Source organism: Plodia interpunctella, chromosome 15, assembly GCF_027563975.2.
Source record: "Plodia interpunctella isolate USDA-ARS_2022_Savannah chromosome 15, ilPloInte3.2, whole genome shotgun sequence".
In the NCBI taxonomy this organism is placed as follows: Eukaryota; Metazoa; Arthropoda; class Insecta; order Lepidoptera; family Pyralidae; genus Plodia; species Plodia interpunctella.
This window is the reverse complement of record NC_071308.1, coordinates 6,469,804-6,492,372: the sequence shown is the minus strand read 5'-3', so window position 1 is coordinate 6,492,372 and position 22,569 is coordinate 6,469,804. Positions and strand designations below refer to the sequence as shown.

At 33.8% G+C, this 22,569-nt stretch overlaps 3 protein-coding genes across 41 annotated transcripts in view; 1 reads left to right on the top strand and 2 right to left on the bottom strand.

The window, feature by feature from the left end:
* Positions 1–271: 271 nt before the first annotated feature.
* LOC128675743 (uncharacterized) lies at positions 272–3,271 on the bottom strand. Its single transcript, XM_053755353.1, has one exon. The coding sequence runs from the start codon at positions 3,264–3,266 to the stop codon at positions 1,272–1,274; it is 1,995 nt and encodes a 664-aa protein (XP_053611328.1). The 5' UTR covers positions 3,267–3,271; the 3' UTR covers positions 272–1,271.
* Positions 3,272–3,624: 353 nt separating this feature from the next.
* LOC128675748 (alpha-tocopherol transfer protein-like) lies at positions 3,625–22,524 on the bottom strand. Of its 8 annotated transcripts, none has more exons than XM_053755393.2 (8): positions 22,343–22,516; positions 22,019–22,058; positions 11,234–11,336; positions 9,321–9,480; positions 8,093–8,345; positions 7,111–7,221; positions 6,361–6,497; positions 3,625–5,637 (listed from the first exon to the last, which is right to left on the bottom strand). In XM_053755393.2, exons 1-8 carry the CDS (start codon positions 22,357–22,359, stop codon positions 5,523–5,525), a joined length of 936 nt encoding a protein of 311 aa, XP_053611368.1. In that variant the 5' UTR covers positions 22,360–22,516; the 3' UTR covers positions 3,625–5,522. The 8 variants fall into 8 exon arrangements, with proteins under 8 accessions (XP_053611368.1, XP_053611367.1, XP_053611371.1 ...); XM_053755392.2 differs by lacking the exon at positions 3,625–5,637 and adding an exon at positions 5,652–6,312 and having other exon boundaries at positions 6,344–6,497; positions 22,343–22,524; XM_053755396.1 differs by lacking the exons at positions 3,625–5,637; positions 22,019–22,058; positions 22,343–22,516 and adding exons at positions 5,652–6,312; positions 11,873–11,913; positions 16,733–16,893 and having other exon boundaries at positions 6,344–6,497.
* Positions 18,790–22,569, top strand: part of gish (gilgamesh) — a 43,060-nt gene continuing 39,280 nt past the window's right edge. For 19 of the 32 annotated variants that reach the window (XM_053755384.2, XM_053755383.2, XM_053755386.2 and 16 more), the window contains exon 1: positions 19,254–19,872. In XM_053755384.2, coding sequence (XP_053611359.1) covers positions 19,811–19,872 — 62 coding nt within the window. In that variant the 5' untranslated portion in view covers positions 19,254–19,810. Of the gene's footprint in view, positions 19,170–19,253; positions 19,873–22,569 lie in introns of those variants that run through there. The other 13 variants (XM_053755362.1, XM_053755363.1, XM_053755355.2 and 10 more) reach the window with 13 other exon arrangements.

Below are 22,569 nucleotides of genomic sequence, written 5' to 3'. Positions count from 1 at the left end.
TGCGACGGCGCAGTGCATGGCAGCTCCGTTGTGCTCCGTTGTTTTCATGAGAAATCCGCCCTAGAATAGCACCCTCCATATATTCTCTCTCTCTCTCTTCTCTCGTGGACATCGTATGAGGCGACTAAGGGACATAATGCCCTGAAAGCTGAAGGCAATGAAGCTTTCTCAAGAAGGGTTGACGTTAGACATGCGATCGGGCGTAAAACTTTGTCCAAATCAAATGTAAGGATGGATTTGGAAGAGAAGAAAATACTTTACAAGTCTTGAATTGTCTTTAATAATCTACATAATAATACATTTTCTTCAACAATCGTGCTTCTCATCGGGTGAGACGGACTATTAACTAGGGATTCCTTTTTCAGTCTAAAGAGGAAGTTCGTTGTTGGTGTTGTTTGACGACCTCGGTGGCGCAGTGATAAAGTGCTTGCTTCTGAACCGAGAGGTCCCGGGTTCGATCCCCGGTCGGGTCATGATGGAAAATGATATTTTTCTCATTGGCCCGGGTCTTGGATGTTTATCTATATATGTATTTGTTATAAAATATAGTATCGTTGATTTAGTATTCCATAACACAAGTCTCGAACTTACTTTGGGACTAGCTCAATCTGTGTGTCCTTATATATATTTATGTTGTCCTCAAAAAAATGCCAATATATTCTGACGAAAAAGGAATGATGAATGTTTTTTATATCCCCTCATAGAGGCTAGGTCAGAAATCCATCACTATTTCCGACTATCAATTCCACAACTTAGCCCAGACCCAACTAAACTTTGACTTCGAGCCTTCTTCAGACACCTGAGTTTGCCTACCCCGAAAAGGAAAAAAACCGAGTGATACTGTGTTCAAAATCAAAACTTCGTAAAGCACTTTTTTATGCTAAATTTTTTTCTCTATTATGGTACTACTAAATAAAAAAAGTTAAGATTAAAAGTAGTTAGGTATATAAAAAAAACGAGTTACTAGATTTTCATCAACTGATTTCAGTCCGCTGTAAACTTCAGAGGACAGTAACTGTATGTATCTCAATCGAACGAAATAGGAGTTAACGATCGACTTGGCGCCTGACAACCGTTTACAGTGTAATATAAAGTTCCAAAGTCCTACGATATATAGGTACCTACATTGTAATCTAACGATTCATCTGATCAAGGTGATGACATAATTGAGGCACTTATTATTTTATACTTTTTATCACATAAATACCCATTGTTCCCAACTACCGCTGTGCGAATGTATAATGTATAATGTATATGTATTTGTATATTGTTTACATTATTTTAGAAATTTTCCTGCGCCATTCCAATATCTTAGCATTAAGAATTTTACTGCTGTAAACAACCTCTACAAATAAAACAAAGGTGCCACTCACGTAACCTAAGGCTAAAGCTAAAAATCCTCCTTGTAAATGTTGAATAGAAAGCCCATTACTTTTGCTTGTACTCGTTATAGATCGAAGCAATTTGGCCCTTCTCCTTGCATTGAAACTTTTGAATAACCTTCTAACTCCAGCGTTAGCGCCGCTCTGCCTTAACGCGCTCAATCTCTGGGAAATATCCTGCATGAAAGGGAACCCTCGACGAGCGACCATCTCGTTCGGAACCGTGAACATACTCTGATCAAACACGTAATACTTCAAGTTACCAAAACTATCGCTTAGTTCCGGCATTATGGCTGACATATGAGTGAGCTCAAGCCTACTGCACAGCAGCGAAAAATTTCTGTGAACTGTTACGTCTATCAAAGCTATACGAATGTCATCCACGTCCACCCATCGCTCCCCAATCAAATTGTCGAAGGAATCGCTAGAATTATAAAATAAGTCATGCAAATCCTCAGCGCCTCCGAAGCTAAGACCACTCGAGAGCAGCTCTTCTATTGTTTTGATCTGATACTCGAAAGTTGGATTCCTCAATACGTCAATCAGCTTAGTTTGGTAAGCGGTCAAATTTAATATACAATATAAATTAAAAAACACATAAAAAAGTCTCAGACTTTCCTTCTTTGGGCGGATGTAGGAACAAAATCCCAAGGTACAAGCCCATGAATTAAGAAAACAATGACCAAAATACCTATTGTAAGATGTGTCCCTACTTAAAAAACCCAGAAAGATCCAGGACATCACACATATTAAGAAAGTAATACAGACGCATAACCAAACAAAATTAGAAAAGATTATGAATAGAGCGACCCAGCGTGGTGAGGCAGGCGCTCGCGGTACGACCCAAGTGTACGAGTCTGATAAATAGAACGTGCTCGACTCAAAATCTTCATGAACATCGAAATCGGGGAATATTCCCCCTAACAGAATATGTCCTCTTTTATTTGACAACAGTTTTAAAGCGCCGTTCCACTCTCCGTCATATCTCTCTCCTCTGAAGGAATGTATGACATCATATTCAACTGTAAAGTGAAAAGTTTTGAACACCTCATTGACAAGATATTCTTCCATGTTGAACTCGTTTTCGTTTCCGCTGACAAAAGGTTCTCGTTTCAAAGCAAGAATGTGAAGTATGCATCCTTTCATACTCTTCGGTATTTGATCAGGAAATACACTGACATTATTTTTCAATCGCCCCTTCTCGCATGTGTTTATTAGTATCGATCTGTCTTTGGCAGTCTCGTTGAAATAACCACAATATTTCGGGGGTTCATACGCTCGCCATCCATAGATCAACGCATTGCGAATGTTACTTTCATGTGGCAAAATAATAATTATATCCAAGACATAAAAATTATACAGACAAGTGATGATTCTTTCTACATAATTAACATTCGTCTGAATTCTTGCAAAATTAAGTAACAGTACTATAAATTTGGCTCTAGAGTTCCATCTGCGTGACCGAATAATCTTGCTAGCTAAGCCAGTGAAATCTTTATAATCGTCAATGATTAAGACATAGTAATCTGCTTCAATGACCGGTTCGAAGTGGTCTCTATGCAATACACCAATATCATACTCATTATTTTCACCACAAATCGTTTCTTGACCGTCAGGACTCGTAATCTCAATAGAGTATTTAATATCCTCATGAAGGTATGATAACAGCTGGGACCTTATTCTTGAAACTGACGTGCTGAAATTGTTCGTGTTCGCAAAAACTAGTATGCCCGGCCTCTTGAAGTTTATTTCGATGACATTAGTAACACAACTGGCTAAATCGTTAACAACTGTCGGTCCGTGCGGATTCACTTTAGCACTGCCTTCGCCTATCAGTAGAAATATCAAGGCAAATTTTACAAAAACCATTTTCGTGTATGGCATCCATGGACTAGCATAACCGAATGGAAATCAGTTAACGCAGATAATATCGTGACCTAATAAAATACCATTATTTTGTGCAATTACACAGTTTATCTACATAGATCTTCATTTAAATGTTTTAACCGTTTTAATTGCTGCATTAGTGCCGCAAATATATGTAATTAGAAAGCTGTAACATAAAAATGATTGAAGCGTAAAACTGTGACGATTTGTTAATTACTAATTTATTTTATGGATAATAAGTATATCTTCTGTCTTAATAAATATTTATTTTAAATATAATATTTAAGTATGTATTAACATATCCAGAAAAGAAAAAAGTTCACAAGGATGTACCTCTACATTTAAACGCATTAGATTTCGGTAAACATAATTTTATTAAAAAAATATTTATCACATTATATATATTTACACATTTTTATAAAATGTAAATAACAAAAGTACATAAATAAATTAACAATTTCATTTTTATAAAAATTGTGCCCAAAATTCTTATTAACAAATAAATCAAATTATTTTTACATACTTCGGTAACTTATTTTAAATTAAACCCCCCTAAATGCAGACGCTTCCTAGTTTTTATTTAACTATTTTTTCATTGGTAATTTAAATTTTTACGAGATTCTCACAATCACTAAATTAATTCGACTTCCCTAATTCATAAAAGGCATAAATATACAAAAAATATGTTTAATCTGTCCCCTGTGAAATATCTTCTTATTAGTCCCCCTCACTATAAAAAAAAAGTCTGATTTCTGTGCTCCACACAGAATTTAATAAAATTATTATTTTTTTGTAAGAAACAATGTTTTGGGGTTATAATCTTCCTTACATATTTAATATACCTAATGTTGTATATATATATTATGAATGGTTTTGAAAAATACAGCATATGACGAAAGAACATTAAAAATTTTACCAGAAAAAAGTTTCATTTTTCCTGTTCCTATAGGGGTACAATGGGGGCACAAATAAAATGTTTTTCTGATCTGTTAGACTAACTCAGTGGATAAAGTAGGGTGACAAATCGGAATAATTCTAAATTACCTATAGTTCTTTATGTTTTTACAAGATATTTTTCGATACTTTATCTGTCATCTGAATTTTGGATTCGATCCAATATAAAACTACGTTCCTACTTTTTATTTGCTTGACATAAAACTATTGATCTTTTATATCTATACTGCAGAAAAATTACAATTAAGAAATATAATAAAATTTGATAATACATTTTAAATCTACTAAGGAACAAACATTCAGATATATTTTTATTATTATCATCAAAAAATATACTTTTTTGAATCTAATATCACAAGCATTTTATATTATATTTATGTAAGTTAAATAAATCTAAAATAAATCTAATCTTTAATGAAAATTTAACACCATATTGTTTTTTAAACATAAAAAACTCAACGCATATTATGAAACATGTAATACAAATTAATTTTATTAATAAACAGGTATGGAATTTGTATAACAAAATGTAAATACTATCTTAAAAATACTTGGCAGCTTTATAAATATAAATAAAAACACCATTTGTACGATTAAAAAAGTTGAACATTCTTGATATTTTTATTGAAATAAATAATTTAAAAATCTATAAATCTTTAAAATAAAGGTAGTAAATTTTTTGTATTGTAATTATATTGTAATGTGAAAAGTGTCACTGTGTGCACCTTTATTTAAAAATTTTTTAAACTTTGGTTATAGATCTGTCAAGGTTTGAATACAAAAATATGTATAATCATAATATAACACAATGCAAATGGCTAAGAATTGATTTCCCCGAATACCCACGATAGAGACACCATTGGCACGAACAACTAACAGGAATATTGTAATTTTGATTTACTAAATTGCACAACAAATTATGAAAATAGGGTTGACACTAGAGAGAAAATTAAATCGAAATGTAAGCCGTTTAAATTTTATTATTAAGGACACATTAGATCTCAAAAAATTATCAAATGAATAAGAAGTTTAAAACTCAATTCTGAAAGATAGTTATCTGTCCCTTTCTCGCAAAACGGAGTATGGAGCGTGACGTCATATGCTCATATATAACTTGGAATTTTAAACGTTTGCATCATTTAAATTTTTTAAGTATTCTAAAATTAAATTGAAAGTACCAATTGAAATAATAATAAAATAATATCAACATCTCTATAACAGAATAAGCTAAGGCTGGAAATTCCCTGAATTCCCAGGCATGTGAGCGCGCGGGCTGCAGCTAGTCAACAGCGATGTTTGTCAGTCGATGGCTAGAGCTCTGAAACTCGGCGCCACGTCGGACGACACGGGATCGAGTTTAGATTTCGATTTTGACTTCTTTTCCGGAATCCACAGCTTCCCATTTAATCGGTCCCTGTAATACAATAATTTGTATAATTAATAGTCGTGCTTTTTCAGTCAGAACCAAAAAGAAACATGACATCGGCATTGACATTTTCAATAAAATTTAATTATTGAGTGTTTTTCTTTAAAATACGAAATAACGATTCGAATCTATAAAGATATATATAGATTTTTGTGGTTTTTCTATTACGTCCAGCGTGTGATCTGACGAAACAATCCCTCTTTTTCACTTATCACGTTAAAAAACTCCGCTTCGCCCAAAAAAAAAACAAAATCTGGCAACGCTGTTACACTTTTCAAAATTCAAATGATTTTTTTTTTATTCAGAGTTACTGAAATATGAGGGAACTAATCAGTATACAATTACAAACTGCACTTCGCACACGGTGCTGTTCAAATAACTCAACAAAACTTACTCAAAATTTAATATTTAAGGTTTGTTCGTTTTCAAAACAAAACGTATACACTCGGATAACCTCTCGGATAACGTATACCTCGGATAGCGCAGCAATCGACAGACGCATCACGCGTGATCAGTTGCTAACGCGTTACTAACCGGTTGGTGACTAGTTGCATCGTGTGCGAGCGAACCCCAATAAGAATGTATTGTTGACGCTAAAGGTATTTGTTAGTAATTTGAGTTTGTAAGTAGTTCTTATCAAGTAGGTCCGTGTGCGGAGATGATGGACGTCATTTACTGACGTGACACAAGTATTTAATTCTCATGTCAGACCGGTGCCTGGCGACCATGTCCGCGACGTGCGCCGCGTGCCCGCGCAGCGCGCCGCGCGCGCCGCCGAGCTCCGCCGGCAGCTCCGCCCTGCTCAGGTACTGATACAGAGTCTCCGATTTTGGCGTGTGGAAATGCACCTGAAAATATGCGTTTGTGAGATTGAAATTTATATAGTTTTCTTGGACGGTGTAAACTGAAATGTATATACAACCAGCTACGCCCCGGGGTTCGCTCCGGTGGAAGTTTCGGGTAAAAAAAATACCTTGTTATTCCAGGTTAAGTTCTACCCGTGTACCCAAATTTCATTATAATCCGTCGAGTAAAATTTGCGTGAAAGAGTAAAAAATACATATACACATACATCCTCACATACTGTCGCATTTGTAATATTAGTAGAATTTATTTGTGAAAGTGAGAAAGTTAAATAGCTTCCAAATCAAAGACGACGAAAATCACAGTTATTTCGTGACGAAAACTATTGATTAATTTTCATCGTCTTTACAAACGTTGTTTTAAGTCGCAAATTCTGACGAGGACTTAAAGACTCAAATTGAAAAATGTGATCGGTCAATTTTGTTGAGTAAGAATCATTCCCAAAATCAATCTTAAAATTTACATTACCACATTAAAAGATTGTCTCTGTTAAAATTTGAAAAATTGCAACGACAACGCTACCGCAGCGGTCGAAACGCTCTGACAACCAGCTTATTATTAAAAACAACATCTAATATCAACAACCAGGATTCTTACCATTTGTGTAATTTCCGGCTTCAGCACAGGTTTGAGCAAATTAAAGATCTTGTCAATGTACGAAGGTGCGTTCACTATGTGTATCTCTTTCAGCCGAATGGGCATCCCTTCCTGAAATGTATATTGTTTATTCAGTTGTCTTACAATTTAAAAGTATATATAATGTACATCATTTTATTATGTACTAACGACCTGTCCGGTTTCGCACGTGTAAAAACATAATAAATTGTACTCCTAAACGTTCCTCTGGAATCACACTATCTATTAGTGAAAATCGCCAGACAAAAACAGACAGACAGACGCGGCAGTGGACTTCATAAAATGTAAGGATTAAAAATGACATACTGTTCAAAGTATTTGGTCTAGTGGAGATTCAAACTTACATTTCAATCATTTTGCTTTGTATGGTTTCTTTCAAGCATTATGCTTTTTATTATTAAGATTTTTAGATGTTAACTTTTCCGTATATATAAAAATATAAGAATATTTGATTTGACGTTGTTTCGAATTCGGGAATATGTTGATAGACTATTTATATTGAAAAGCTGAAAAACAAGAGACTTTAATATGACAATATGTTTCCCTCCAAAAATAACCAAGCGTCTGTCAGTCAATGCCAGAAATATCTCTGAATGTTTTATAAATTTTAGTTTCAGCGCTTCCATTCCTGAATGTTTGTTTAGGTGCTAAATGAAATTGAATCTCTTGACATCTACATACGAGTACTATATTAATAACTACATCGTTTCCGTCTAAAATATCGTATAATAATAGCCAAATATCTGTTGATATTATAGTCCATTTCACCTTTAGCGTAATCGTAGAATTTATAAATATTCTACCTGCGTCCACTTTATTTCTCTTCAATTGGCATTTTTGGAAGTTGTAATATTTGGAAGATGTCATTTTGGAAGTTGTTATTGTAGGAATTTGTCAGCCTGATATAAATGTCTGTAGCAAATAACATCAGTAATATACTGACCTGTTGATATCTGGTCATCTTCTTAGCGATAGACATGTTGAACTTGGTAAGAAATTTCAGCGATATATCTTTAACATCCATCAGGACTATATCGCTCTCCTCCAAAAAGTCGTCATTTTCTAAGAGCCAAGCGTCAGTTGATAACAGGAACAATTTCGCATCTTGTGCGTAGTCGTAGTTATCTAAACCTGGGTCGTTTAGTTGCCATATCCATAGCTTTCTGTTGCCCGAAATTCGAAGCTGAGCTAGATTTCTGTAATTATGAAATTGGGATGGATTCTTATCGAAATTTAATTTCGTTTACCAATGGGAAACTGGATACGTCATGTTACTGACAGTATACAAGATTTGTAAAATTCGAGTAGTGCTTATCAGGATTTAATTAAGTACCCATATTGATTTAAAAAGTTGTAAATTTTACTTATTCAATAAATATTTTGACTTTAATGTTAAAAAAGAATTAAGATAAGTACTTATACCTTTATAATTAATATTTCCAGATGATGAAAAACTTTCTTTTTCAATTATTTTCTATATCAAAATATATCGTGCTATGTCCATTACTAGAACAGACATATACACATATATAACACGTATTCCGTTTCAGTTTCCTTTTTATTTTAACTTTTGATTACAATTTAACATTATTTCTTTCTTTGCCCTGCAGTTGGACACATAATACAGGCTATAAAAATATCGTTTCTAATATTAATTAACAAACTACTAAATAACAAATTTTATCACTTATTTGAGCTAAATTAATTCAGTCTTATCAAAGATCATTACATTATATTGCATTGCAATTCATTCAAGGTTTCACTGAGTGGATCAATAGATAATTAAAATATCTAGAACTGAAATCACTAACGAAACGATATGCTGACCCCATTAAGTCATGCAGAACATTATTACGAAAACAAAGTTAAACTGAAAATTATCTGAACTCGATGCATGTTTATTACCTATTAGTTATGATTCTTCCTCATATAATTCTGTAGATAGGTTTCTTAACTTCTTGGAAATCTGAGATTATATACATACATAATTCAACTGACGGATAGGAACCGAAATTAAAAGACTACCAAAACTTCAAGAGATTTTTTCAACAAACAGCTCTACATACTGGTAGATAGTAAAGAACCCACTTAAAGGTCTGCGGCGAGCAATTTAATTCTGAAGAAGAGATCCGCTGATGCAACTGTTCAAGAATCGAATAGAGATAACTCACGTTATCTTGAATGTTTTCTGCATGGCCAACGACAAAGGGTCCCTGTTGCTGAACAGGTCTATAGCGGACAGTCTGATGCTGAAGAAGAGGTCCATTGCCACCGTCGCAGCCTCCACATCGTAATAGCAACTGTGCAGGAAGCGAAGGAGGAATTTGTCATCTGAAATTATTTACAAAGTTGTTTGAGAACATGTTGACAGATGAATATTCGTATTTGAGCAAGATTTTTGCATGAACAAATACAATATCACGAATAAAAAAATATTATCTATTATCAATGATAGGCTTAATAATGGTTTGACATATAAAGCTGCTCCCGCCTGGCCCCGGTAGAAGGGGCTAATACAAGAAATGCTGGCTTGACGTCGTCAAGGATGATATGCGTGCCAATGGTCTGGCAACCGGGGATGCCGACGACAGTGCGAAGTGAAGCGTAATATACTATGTAGTGAAACGGACTCTGGGCTCCGACGTAACCCTTGCCCAGCTCAGCAAGCACTGAGCTCCTACGCAGTACCTATGGCGGTGGAAGAAACGAGAGCATTGAGAGCAATCTAAGCATTTTCCCGGAGATCGATTTTCTAATCGATCTCACTTTTCAACAGTCGAATGGAAAACGAAAATTCAAGGATGACATTGCCCTGAAATTCATTTATTCACTCTGAGAGATATAATAATAGCATAGCATATAACAAAGCTCTCAATCAAAAAGGTTTGTATTTTTAGTTAAGGCGACAGTATAGGTTATATTAAATCTCGTTTTAAGCCGTATATTTGTAACCTCTTTGAATTCTACAGGAGTTAATATTATGATACCTATCTATTAACTCCTCCAAAGTTTATCATTTAATTAAAAGATTCACGCCATCGCGTGCCTTGTAAATATTGACGTGTAATACTCTAAGGCTCATTTTACACAACAAATGAAGAAGCAAATCAAATCTATCACACTGTGATCGATACCGTTTTCGCGTAATCTCTCATTGTGTTATATCAAACATATCACAACCGTGCTACCACATTGTGCCCACTCGTTTGTCTATTCAATGTGCTGTGATGTGAATGTGACCTATTTCGACCTGCCTGAGTCGTTAGCATCGCGCTTAGCATTGAAACTTCGGAAAAAATAGATTTTTTTCCCGCCAAAAAACAAAGTGACGTTATTACAATGTTTCTTATAAAAAATACATTATTATGTTAGAAAAAAGTTCAATCGAATCTTTCTGAATAAATTGTACATTAAAAGTAGTATCTTCTAAAACTTTAGCTTGTTTTGGTGTAAGTATTTACACGGACCGTTTGACTACTTTGAAAACAAAAAAAAAACTTTGTTCTCTTAATAATTCACTTTATCATTAAGTACCTACCTATATCTAGAAAAAGCTAGTCCAATTATAGGCACTTCGAAGGTTGATATTTATGAAATACTTAAAAATGCCACAGCACAAGTCTTATGCGTGATAATGTAACAAATACCTACTGCGTAACCTGTAGTTTCACACGTCACCTCGGGCCCAAAAAAAAGGAGTGAAATTTGTAGGGTTCACTTTTTACCACCTTTTTTGTACAGTGACATGTTTGACAATAACCAATTCTGTTTTTGTTTTATTTGGCCATATGGGCATTATGTTATTATATCATTATTTGTTGTTTTTGAGTAGATGATTTTTTAATGAAAAGACAATTACAAAAATTCGATATTTTGCAATAAATCAATCTCTTATTCCCTATATATTCATTTACTATATCTACCGCTGAGCAAAAGTCTATAAAAAAAGTAACTTCATATTGCACAAACTCTACATAATTATTATTTTAATGTTCAACTTCCTCAGCCATTAAGCGTCGTAGCCCAAGGTCCGCTTTCCTACATATCCTGTGCCAATCACATAGATATTTAACAATAAATTTACCTATATCCTTAGGTAAATGTGGCTGACTGTCGTACCAATCACGCATCTGCTGAACTAATTTGTCCGTCTCCTCTGGGCTCTTCACCTCCGTCATGTTGGCTCTCTGCAAAATAAAAAATGCAGATTTAGTCATGTTTATCTGAATTATGTCATGTTTCAATCGTTTACGTGACTAATCTTTCTGTCTACAAAATTTTATTGTGTTACACACTGTAATTTGTATAGGTTACACACTGAACCGTGTTTCATATATAATTATAACATATTATATTCCATGTCAATCTCAACCTTGACGTTGGCAAAATCATCGTTTTGACGAACGATGGAGCCATGAAATTTAAAAAAAAGTGCAATTTTCAATAGCTACTCATTGGCTCAATGTTGTTTGAAGTACGTGAGTACTTCGTAAGTACTATGTAAGTACTTCAAACAAGTTGCTTCCTGTTTTCCAACTTTATTAGAAACGAAACTCTCTATGAGAGTATTCAATGTTTAGGTAGTTATGAAACTGCGTACGCGCATAAAAATTCGGGTTTTTTTTGTGTAAAATAGAAATGGGCGGGATTTGATAACTCCTCTTTTGATCTTGCCCTATGGAGTGTAAGGAACCCAGATATTTCTTTTAAAATCGTTACGTACACTAGGATCTTCAGTCGGCTGAACTTTGTCAGTCAGCTCAGCTGAAATAAAAGAATGTACGTGATGGATTTTGACAGAAAAGATATGATGATTTTTTGGATCGACGAAGTTAGTACTGACTTGAGAAATGGGATTGTATAGAAAAATCATTTTGCACTGATTTCAGAGGATGCGAAAAGGTTGTTAATTTGATGATGTCATGTCGATTCATATGGCAATATTATCTTTTCTATATAAGTATAAATAAAAACAAGCGTTTTTGACTAATCAACGCCCAGCCTAAACCATAGAACACGAAATTTGGTCAGTACTTTTAGGTTATTACGTAGTACTCAATTAAGAAAGAAATTTTCGAAATTCGACCCCGAAAGGGGTAAAAATTGGGGGTAAAGTTTGTATGAAAAACAACGAAAATATTTACTGATCTACTTGAAAATTGGCATAAATGCTATGCAACAAAAATAATGAAACCCGTTTTTCAGGATGTCTACATTGGGTAAGTACTTGTAGCAAATGGAATTAAATTTGTTCTTAGTTGATACGCCTGTAATCTTATTAACGTGGCTTACCTACACACAAAAAAAAGTTTAATTGGTAGATATGTTCACTTACCGATGTTATTCCCAATGCACTTATAGGAATTTTAGAGTCTAGCGCGTTCTATAAATTTTATTCGATCGACAAAGCCTATTATTCATGTAATTTTTCGATATTGCAATTAATGCTGCATCACTGATATCGTACACATGTACCCGGATAGGTAGCTGGTTACTTACTATTTTACTTTTTATTATTTAAATATTATATTAGTATTCATCAAAAAACAGCGTGTCCTTGCAAAGAACCTCACAAAGAACTTATAAAAGTTACTGTAAGTTCTTACGTATATTTTCTTATAGCATCACTGACATCCGAACTTATTTGAATATGGTAACCAGATTTTTTCTCTTTTAGATATTTTACCATTGAATATGATATTGTTATTCAGCAAAAAAACGTATGGCCTTGCAAAGAACTGATTAAAGTTCGTAAAACGGTTATTATCACCGTAAGTACACGTTTTTATAACATCTCTTTCATAATTTCATTATACCTACCTACTTGGACAAGGTAAAACATTTTCTCCTTATCATCATGATACAGTTATAATCGCCAGGTTATGCCTATCTGTTGAATAATTCCAGGTAGAGAAAAATTCATTACAAGCTCTATGTATATTTAGAAATATTATAGTAACTAGTACCAAAACGTATAAGATGATAAAAGTATCGAATAATATTTTTTTGTTAGAAAATAAAAAATATCGAACGCACTTAACCTCACAACATTGATAATTCAGAAGCCAGTGTTCATGTATATTTTTGTACTAGTAAAGGTACTCGTATAGCCTCTGAATAAAAGAGGTGCCCTCAATTCTCTTGTGAACCATGTGATCAATTACTAATTTTGTATGAACTTGTTGTCTTTTTACGTTCATCCTTGTCTCATAAACTGTCGCGATATTTCAAAGACATTTTGCAACAATGCCTTTTTCGCAAGAATTCGCGTTAAAATATCCGGCCATTGAAAATTTTATAGAATGGTCTTTACTTGAATTGTTCAACATTTACTAGCTGGCTGAGCCCTGGTACATGATCCGATTAGATTCAGTTAAATTAGATTTAGAAAAGTCCCAGGTTCGAAAGTCTCAAGTCACATCAGTTTGCACACTAATCTGACTTAAGTTATCTATGGTAGTTTCATCGACACTACTTATTTCCGGTGAAGGATAACATCGCAAGAAACACTGCACTCAGTTATTGTATGAAATATAGAGAAGGCTAACCACATAAAAAATTGTGAGCGTTTTATTCCTCATAATGGCCACAAATAGCCATGTGGAATAAGATTAATGAGTCCTGTTGGATAAACAGGTCACATGGGAAAAATATTACCAAAATCCGTTCAGCACGTGAGGCGTGATTCAGTAACAATGAACAAATAAATAAATGGATAACACTCAACGGCCAACACTAAGCACTAAGCTTATATCTTCGTGGGTCCGATGGACACATACACTATAGCACAACACACCCAGAACTGCAGACAAATATCTGTGATCTCAAGTAGAAATATTTATCCACGTTAGGACAGAAGAACTCAGGCCCTCCAATCGTGGCGACCACTAACGCCACGGAGCTAATCCTGCATGTTTTTGCGGCATGTGTTATTACTAAAACTGGTGTCAGATTTTATTCAAGTCGCCTAAAGATTGACCACCGCATGCTTCCGGTGTAGGGAAAACATCGTGACGAAATCTGCACAATGCTGCTTGCCATGTTTACGTTAGTAGGTGGTCGTATATCTTTAAATATCACTCTGCCGGGACACAATTGGTCGAACGAATACTTGTTTTTTTTTTTTTGCCTAATGGACTGTAAACCGCGTCACATTTGGCCGAATAACGTTTGATATCATTCAAATTGACAGAAAGAAACCTCGAATGTGGAATCATGATAACCTAATATGTTAGTAGTATATATAGCTCTCACGACATTTTGGGGAAAAGGGAAAAACACACGTTTGCGACATGAAGCACTATTATAGAATTAACCGTGACCTCGCTCGACCCGGTCACCCGGTCACATCTGTGGAGCGTTGAACATTTGTTGGAGAGGACAAGTTTTAGTATCCAGCGACTCGCGGCCACTGACCTTGGGAGGTGTGACTTTGTTAATTTCAATAGGCCTACTAAGGCTTCTTATTTCTGAGTAAATTCAATGAACCAGCAATTATTCATAATGAAGTTGGAATTACATTGGGCATAGTCACAGATTACATAATAGGTACTTCCGGTAGCATAGTACAATATTTTTTTCAAAATCTTTTTATTTGTATTTAAAATAAAACCTTTATAGTAGTTACTTCCACAAAACTGACCTCTCAATTCTCACATGTTAATAGTATAGTCCTTATAAGTGTACTAAGCCTACTTCTACACTTAGTTTAAGAAATTCTACATTGGCGAGCCTCCGCTAACGAAAACCTCGACCATTTCGAGCCACTTGTAAGGCAATATGAGAAACGGGTTTCAAAAACCAGAATCATCATTCGACCGTTTCATATAATGTGTAGTTAGTATAATATGTTTCACATTTAAGCCGTTCAAATGAAACCGGAAACTCGCTCAGATGACAGCGAGAGAGTGTAAATTGATTACAATAATTAATATAGGTACCTACTATGTGTATACTATACATGTATCATGTTTTTAAAAGTTTTAGGCTGAGCATTTAAAATAACCAAAAATGATAAAATATCCTGTACATCTTATATAGGTAGGTAGATAAGGATTATTTAGAAAATTCCTCTACTTTAAACATTTATATCAATTTATGGAAATTGAACAGGTAGATATGGTGACGGTCGGATTATGGGACACTTTAGTTTGGCTATCAATAAATAAAGCATACAAATGTATACATACTATGTATAAGTATAAATTTGTATAATAAAGGATAAACAATGTTTATATATACTGCTAAGATAATGAATGAAATAAACATGTAAGTCATACATTTGTAATACCTGTATCCATCCTACAAGTAAAGTATGCAAACTAGCATTACATTTCAATATAAAAAAAGTAACGATTGTAATGTATATCTAAATCCATATTAACATTATAGATGCGGAAGTCTGTTTGTCTGTAGGTCTGTCTGTGACGTTATCACAGCTGTACATTCCCATGAAATGTGGAATATACGGTTACTAACCTGAGGTAAAACATAGGTAGTCTCAGCTGTGGGCGACAACTAGTTTCCAATAAAGAATATCATATCAGCTGTATGTTGTGCAGAATATGGAGCAGCCATTCATTTGCAGTTGCAGGTGACATCTTACTGTGTTATTTGATAATAAAAATGCGAAAGTCTGTCACGTTGTCACAGTTAAACCACTGAACCGATATTGATGAAATTAGGTATAGATATAGTTAAAGGCCTGAGTTCAAATTTGGGCTACTTTTTTCCAATTTCTTTCCCGCAGAGACAAAAAATAGGACCCATGAACCTGGGCACATAGGGGACTATAGGTTTGCGAATGAGCACGTGCCGTTCTAAAATTATAGATTGGACAAATACAGGCGTATCTTGTGCTGTAAGTGGAGAAGAAAAATTTGGAAAACTGCGGCAGAGGACCAACACGATTGTCGTTGTAACACTTAGGTACCTACCTACTTACTGATACATAGGTACTTTAAAGGAACTTACAGCATAATAATTAAAATAAATATCCAATTAATTTATTCGTTACTTAGGTAGGCCATTAGATAAGTACTTACTTATTTGAACGATGTAAATAAATATGTTTTTTTTATTAGCCTGTTTTATGTGTCCCACTGCTGGGCAAATAAATATTGAAATATTGTTTCATTTAACAAAAATATGTACGGTTAATAAAAATGTTAATGACTGTTGATAAAAGATACATCACAGGTACAACATACAACTAATCCGACATATCTACATCAGGAAAAACACATAAACCAGAAAATTATGTGTGTATTTCGTTACGAAATAATTTGATATTAAAACATAAAAAGACCTATATGTAGGTACATTATATCTACTTATGTATCGTATAATCTATGAAATTATAATGTCGAAATGAAATAGGTATGTGTACGTATGTAAAACCTACTGAGTAAAAAAAATTAATTACACGCACGCACATTAAAAAACTTGAATCAAAATTTAAAGTGGTTTAGCTACTGCGAGCAATCATAAAACCTAACTAAGACCTTCATAGGTAAGTGCTATTTAACAACTGACCTAGGTCCTACTATAAAGTAAGTTGTATTTGCAATCATGATGCACTCACCGATTAATCTAATGCTATTTTTCGGCAATGTTTCAGAGTGTTGTTTAAATTTCTTGCACTGTATTTTTTAATTTGGAACAAAACACGTCGGAAAAGGAACACGGCCGTGTGATTACTGTTCGGGCTCGATCTGCGTGGCTGCACGGCCTCTGGCGTCATTGTCGCGTAGCGCTGAGATCGGCGCAAGAGTGCACTGGTATAATCAGAAGCGGACTGTAGGTGTGCGAATGAGCTTTTATTTAAAAATTTCATAGAATTATAGATTGGACAAATACGCCACCGCAAGCGGTTCTGGTGGTGTAAATGGAGAAGAAAAATTATGAAAGCGAACCCGGCTTCGACACTCAGCGGTTGAGGAAGAAACTGTGAAGACGCTCAGTCCCTTTTATCCTGACTCACCATTAGTTTTTGCGAATGAACTTGCTTTTTTAGGTCGCACCGCACAAAACACAACGGCGTAGTAGGAATTATGAAAAATAAATCAGGTGGCTACAAATCACTGGACGTACCGCACACGCATCTTCAATATAACTGCCATAAAATATGTTCTATTGTATTTGAGAGGTCAATTCCACAGACATCTGAATATTTAATTCGCTCGGTAATTCCTCAAATTCGCTAATCTCATTTGAAAAGGCGGCGGAGAGGACATCCTTATACATAAAAAATGCAAGGATTTCAAAAACGGCGTGTGGTTTTGCCGTGGTGTGTAGATGTCGTACGAGGCGACTAAGGGAAACAGCCTAGGCAGCTGATAGACAACAATAGCATTCCTAAGGAGAGTTGACGTCAGACAGGCGGCTATTGTAAAATCATAGCCGAATCTTCATTTATTTTTTCACGCTGACACCGCGCGTCGCGGCTTTACAACCCCGAATGAAACCAGGAACATGCAGACATGAGAGAAAGAGAAAAGGATTCCAAAAATGATGGAGAAAATACATTTAAAAAATCTTGGAAGATTAACAATTAACATCTACCTTACGAACCGGTGCAAACCGCGATCGATGGATTTTACCCCGAAACTTTATTTAAGGCCTAATAATAATTATTAAGACTTATTCCTCCTAACCTCCTAGCCTACCTATTTATAATTTTAGAGCGATTTCTTTTTAAATAATAACATTTAACTAAATGTTTTTAGGTGTGTAAGTAAGTTAATATTTTACATTATATACATAGTAGGTACCTATTAATAGGTATTAATTTTGCAATAAATGCTTTTGACTTTTGTAACTTTGAGTGCGCTCAAACTAAAAAGCACCTAAAAAAGGTTGATTACTATCGAAGATTACATGAAACAATGTGTATTATTATTAAAATTACATCTCAAGACTTACCTTATAAAAACAAAAATTACAAAGGAATTTTAACTAAAATTTTCTGTGTGTACTTAAAAGAAATAAATGTTCAGAAAATAAAGAAACCAGGTTTAAAATTCGCGCTAGTCGCGAATGAATTTAGTGCCGCCATCTTTTACCACATTTGACATTGACACAGTGACTGAGTTTTATTTGGTTTTATTTTCATTGGTTAATTTACAGAAGAGCGATGTAGTTTAGCCAGTAATAGAACATATTTTTACCGTCCTCTGTTTATACGGGCCAATCACAGTACGATTTATAAATCAATATAACCAATAACAGTTTGAAACTGCTGACATCGTATTTAAACTTGCCATAATTAAAAACATATTTTTTAGTTTTGTTTTCTTCTTTTCATAAAGAGAAAAGTTTAGTCTTTGGTAACTAAGTACTATTCTAGAAAAAAAATGTGCCTGCATACGCACGTGTAAAAGTATGTAATATATAACATTTTGTTTGAATGAAATAGTACTTCTGTTGTTTTGCATACGTCTTGTAGTTGTACCTGTGGAGAAATATTGTATTACTTAAATTAGATGTGAAAAATAGCCTATAAAGGTCTAATTTTTGAAGAAACTTTGTTACATATTTATGATTTTCTAGGTCTAAAATTTCAGTAGAAATATCAGTTGGCATTATATTTATATTTTTTCGAGCTACATTCATGAAAATTTAAAACTATAGAGTATTTATATTGGCAACACTATTACTGCAAGTTTGCGCATGCGCCGAATGGCGATTTATCAGTGACTATTTCTTTGAGTTTTAATATTTTTTAAATAAGAAATTTTAACGTTAGTCGGTAATATATTTGGGTGAACGTGTAAAGTATTTAGTAATTTTGATCTTGTATTTTAATAATAACAGCCAAAAATTTAAATTCTAGGAGTGGTAAAAGTGTAACATTGGTGGCCATTACAAAACCTAAACTTTTATATCAGGACAAATGTCCATTTGATGTTTCGGCGACGTTGTGACTAATCCATGGAAAGCTAATTAAAATATCATATTGTGTATATCTCGTGATAATTGGGATTCTACGTGTGATGTGCAGTTCGCTATTGATAATTTTGGTAAAAAAATAAAAACGTTTTGTGCCGACCAATAATTAGACTTGACTTGATTCCACAAGGAACTGTCAATTTTTACCTTTTCAGAACCGTGCCTTCGTTTGATAAATACCCATTTTAATCATCATATATGGTGATCACATTTACGTATGAAGATGTAACTTCTGCGGTAGCTAAGTAAAAGTACCTCAGAAGTGACACCCACCTCTAACTTGTTACTCTTCAATGAACATAACATTGGCACGGCGACCTCTATTTCGTTCTAGTTCTGTTTCTTACTAAACCACATCACGATTATCAGTACGCATCGACATAGAGGAAGTAATATCATACAATATTTCTTGTTTTTGCTATCAACTCGCCGAAACAGCACACTGATAGAAAACTTGCTTGCAGTTAACCAAAAATGATTTTGAGATAAATTGTGTAATAGTGCAGTGAATCCAGCGTTGAAAGAACAAAAAAATAGCAATAAATAAAAATTGAAGATTTGTGTTAGTGTTGGAAGTGTGATATGGAGTGTTTTGGGTGCTTGCAAATATATTGGATGTGGTGACATGGGCTGCGTCGTCGTGGCCCTTGCTGCTGGGCTGTGGGAGTGATCGGGTGTGCCGGGCTCAACGCCTGCACCATCACCTAGTATTATGAATAAACGTGACAGCACCAAGGATAAAGAACGTCAGAGTGACGACAAAAGAACTTCCACGTAAGAATCCTTACTTTCTGTGCTTTGTTATGCTTATGTGTAGAAAGATAATCTAAAAATCATACTTGTTGGCTGTTACTTTTGATTGTTTGATTAGTATGAATATCTGCTGCATAAGTGACACTTTAGTTTAATGTATGCCTAGATTCTAGATAAGCTTGTGTTAAACTTGACTGACCACAAACAGAGATATGGCTTATGTCCAGTATTAAGGGGAAACTTATTTTATCATAAATTAAAACATTACAATAGGATAGATGAAATGTGAATGTGATTCATTGTTACAAGTACACTGTTTGATTCTAAAAAACTGACAAAGAATGATGTTTTTTAATATTACTACAAGCAACCTATGACTATATACAACTAAACACAGTTCCAGGCTAGTAGAATATTTTAAAAATGAAGAATATTGATGTCTCTAATATCAGAGTGATATCTATCTTAAAAAAAACTATCTGTCTCTGATTTTTTCAAGTAGTCGACAAGGACAGAAACGACTGCAGGCAACCATTGTATGACATGACACTACTCTCAATGTCAGTGAAATCATTACATATTATGAAAAAAATCTACCGCATCTTATCAGTATGAACAAGGTACACTCAAAAACTCCTGGACTGATTTCTGTCATTTTTCACTTATAGATAGTTTGATTTTATATAATTTGTAGCTTTAGTTTTACCTGAGTGAAGCTGAGATGCTAGTAAGTAATAAAAGTATAGTTAATGGTAGTAAAACCCAAAAATAATGGCCTAGTTACAAAACAGTCTACATTTTCATGACATACCTATTAGATTAATAAGGACTTGAACCCAGAGTACAGTTCATGGTCATGTCTAACTAGAGACTAACCTTTACTCTTAGATATTAATCTTAAATACATTTTCTGCTCAATATTATGTTTTAATAATAAAGAAGATGCTTTATTGCTTTAAAAGCTTTTTAAAATACATATCATTTTTTAAATCTCAAATGATGGATTTGTTTAAATAGGTCTAGGCTAAGTAATTTGTTACACAAAAATAATTTTGCCATCTATACAACCATTTTGAAAATTGAATCAGTGTATTACATGTCATTTTGATACAAACATACAAGAATAGAATAGTATGTATGTAACATAAAGTATTCATATAGATTCCCACTCCTGTGCCAATGGTTTGCCTTATTGTGCTTTGTATAATGTCAGTAATTACTTATTTCTTTAGTGTTGCCACTTGTGAATTTTATTTAATAATACACAGGCCATCTGTTCATTTTCTTTAGTGCATATAATGCAGCAGTTTATAGAATGCATCCTATCAACTGAGGAATTTGCATTTGACTCACATTTTTACACACATACACAATCATAAACTCTTGAGTCTAGACACATACTTATGTGTTGACCTATTCTACTACACATTATGTTAAATACAAATGTTATTTCCACTTTATTATTGTAGATATTTCCAAATGGTTGAATGCACTATGAATCATGTTGAGCTTTTTAGGTTATCTTTTTAATGTTGGATGCCATTCAGGGCTGTTGTGTAGTTATGGAGTGGAATGGATACTCAGAATCGAATATTTTTCTAATTAGGTTGGGACTTGAAATATGTTTTGGATTAAATACATAATAAATTGAAAGATTTAGTAAACATTTTACTTGCTTGGATATTTCCTCTTTCCCTTGCAAATAATTGTCCTTAGATTTGAGAGAACTTTCATCATCCAAATAATAATCTAAATAAAACATTTATTCAAATTAAATAAATGCACTGTTTTCTTGTCAACATGCTACTTAGTTTATCTATTCAACCTCTGATAATGAATTGATAAATTGACAATACATATATGGATTATCTTCAATCTATGAAATGTTATGAGTACTCTGTCGTCATATCTCTAGCTTGTGGCAACATCTGGAGTCACATAAAATAACCAACTGTAGTATAATTGTTCTCATTTTGGAGTAGACACATAAAATCTGTTTGATTTTATTATTGACTAGCAGTTGCTATAAATAAATGTTTTCTCCAATAGTTATAAGTTGAGTCCACATCAACTGTTTACAAAAATATGAGTATCTATCCAAGGCCCTTCATGCCTAACATATAGTGACTTTCTTATGGATGAATCTTAGTAGGTATAGGAATTTTACCTGGAGATTCTTCCCTTCACCTGTGTCTGCATATATGCTTCTGAAAGTAATAAATTTATCACTAATTAATGATTTTCTTATTTTCCTAAATAGATAGTACCTTTTGTATTGGTTGCCTTTGAATAATACATTGATGATATTAATAACAAAATTATTAATGACGATAACAGCATTATTAAATCCGACACCAGTATCTTGTCAAAAATATAATGTGGTACTATTATAGAACTTAAAGATGTTTGTAACTCTTAAATAAATCTGTAGGAATTATTCTAGAAGAGAAGAATAAATGTACATAAGACTTTTTTAAATACAAAAGGATACTGATATAAGCCCTGCATCGTGAATATCTAGGTTCCTTTAAATATCACTCTTGTTGTTTCTCAATTGTTTCTCACACACTGAGTCACTATCAAGTAAATACATTTCTTGATAATATTCTTAAACACAGCTTATCACAACACATTCACTTTTATTTTAATGCTCGATAAAATTAACACTTAATATTCTAGCTTTGTTAGATCAAAATTCACATGACAAGATTGTATCCT

Excerpts from the sequence above, each read along its gene's own strand:
- LOC128675748 (XM_053755392.2), bottom strand. Across the intron at positions 6,498-7,110 it reads AGCCGGAAATTACACAAATG|GTGCATTTCCACACGCCAAA; the intron begins GTAAGAATCCTG and ends GCATATTTTCAG. Across the intron at positions 6,313-6,343 it reads CCGGTCTGACATGAGAATTA|ATCATCTCCGCACACGGACC; the intron begins AATACTTGTGTC and ends TAAATGACGTCC.
- LOC128675743 (XM_053755353.1), bottom strand. The coding sequence starts at position 3,266 with ATGCCATACACGAAAATGGTTTTTGTAAAATTTGCCTTGATATTTCTA.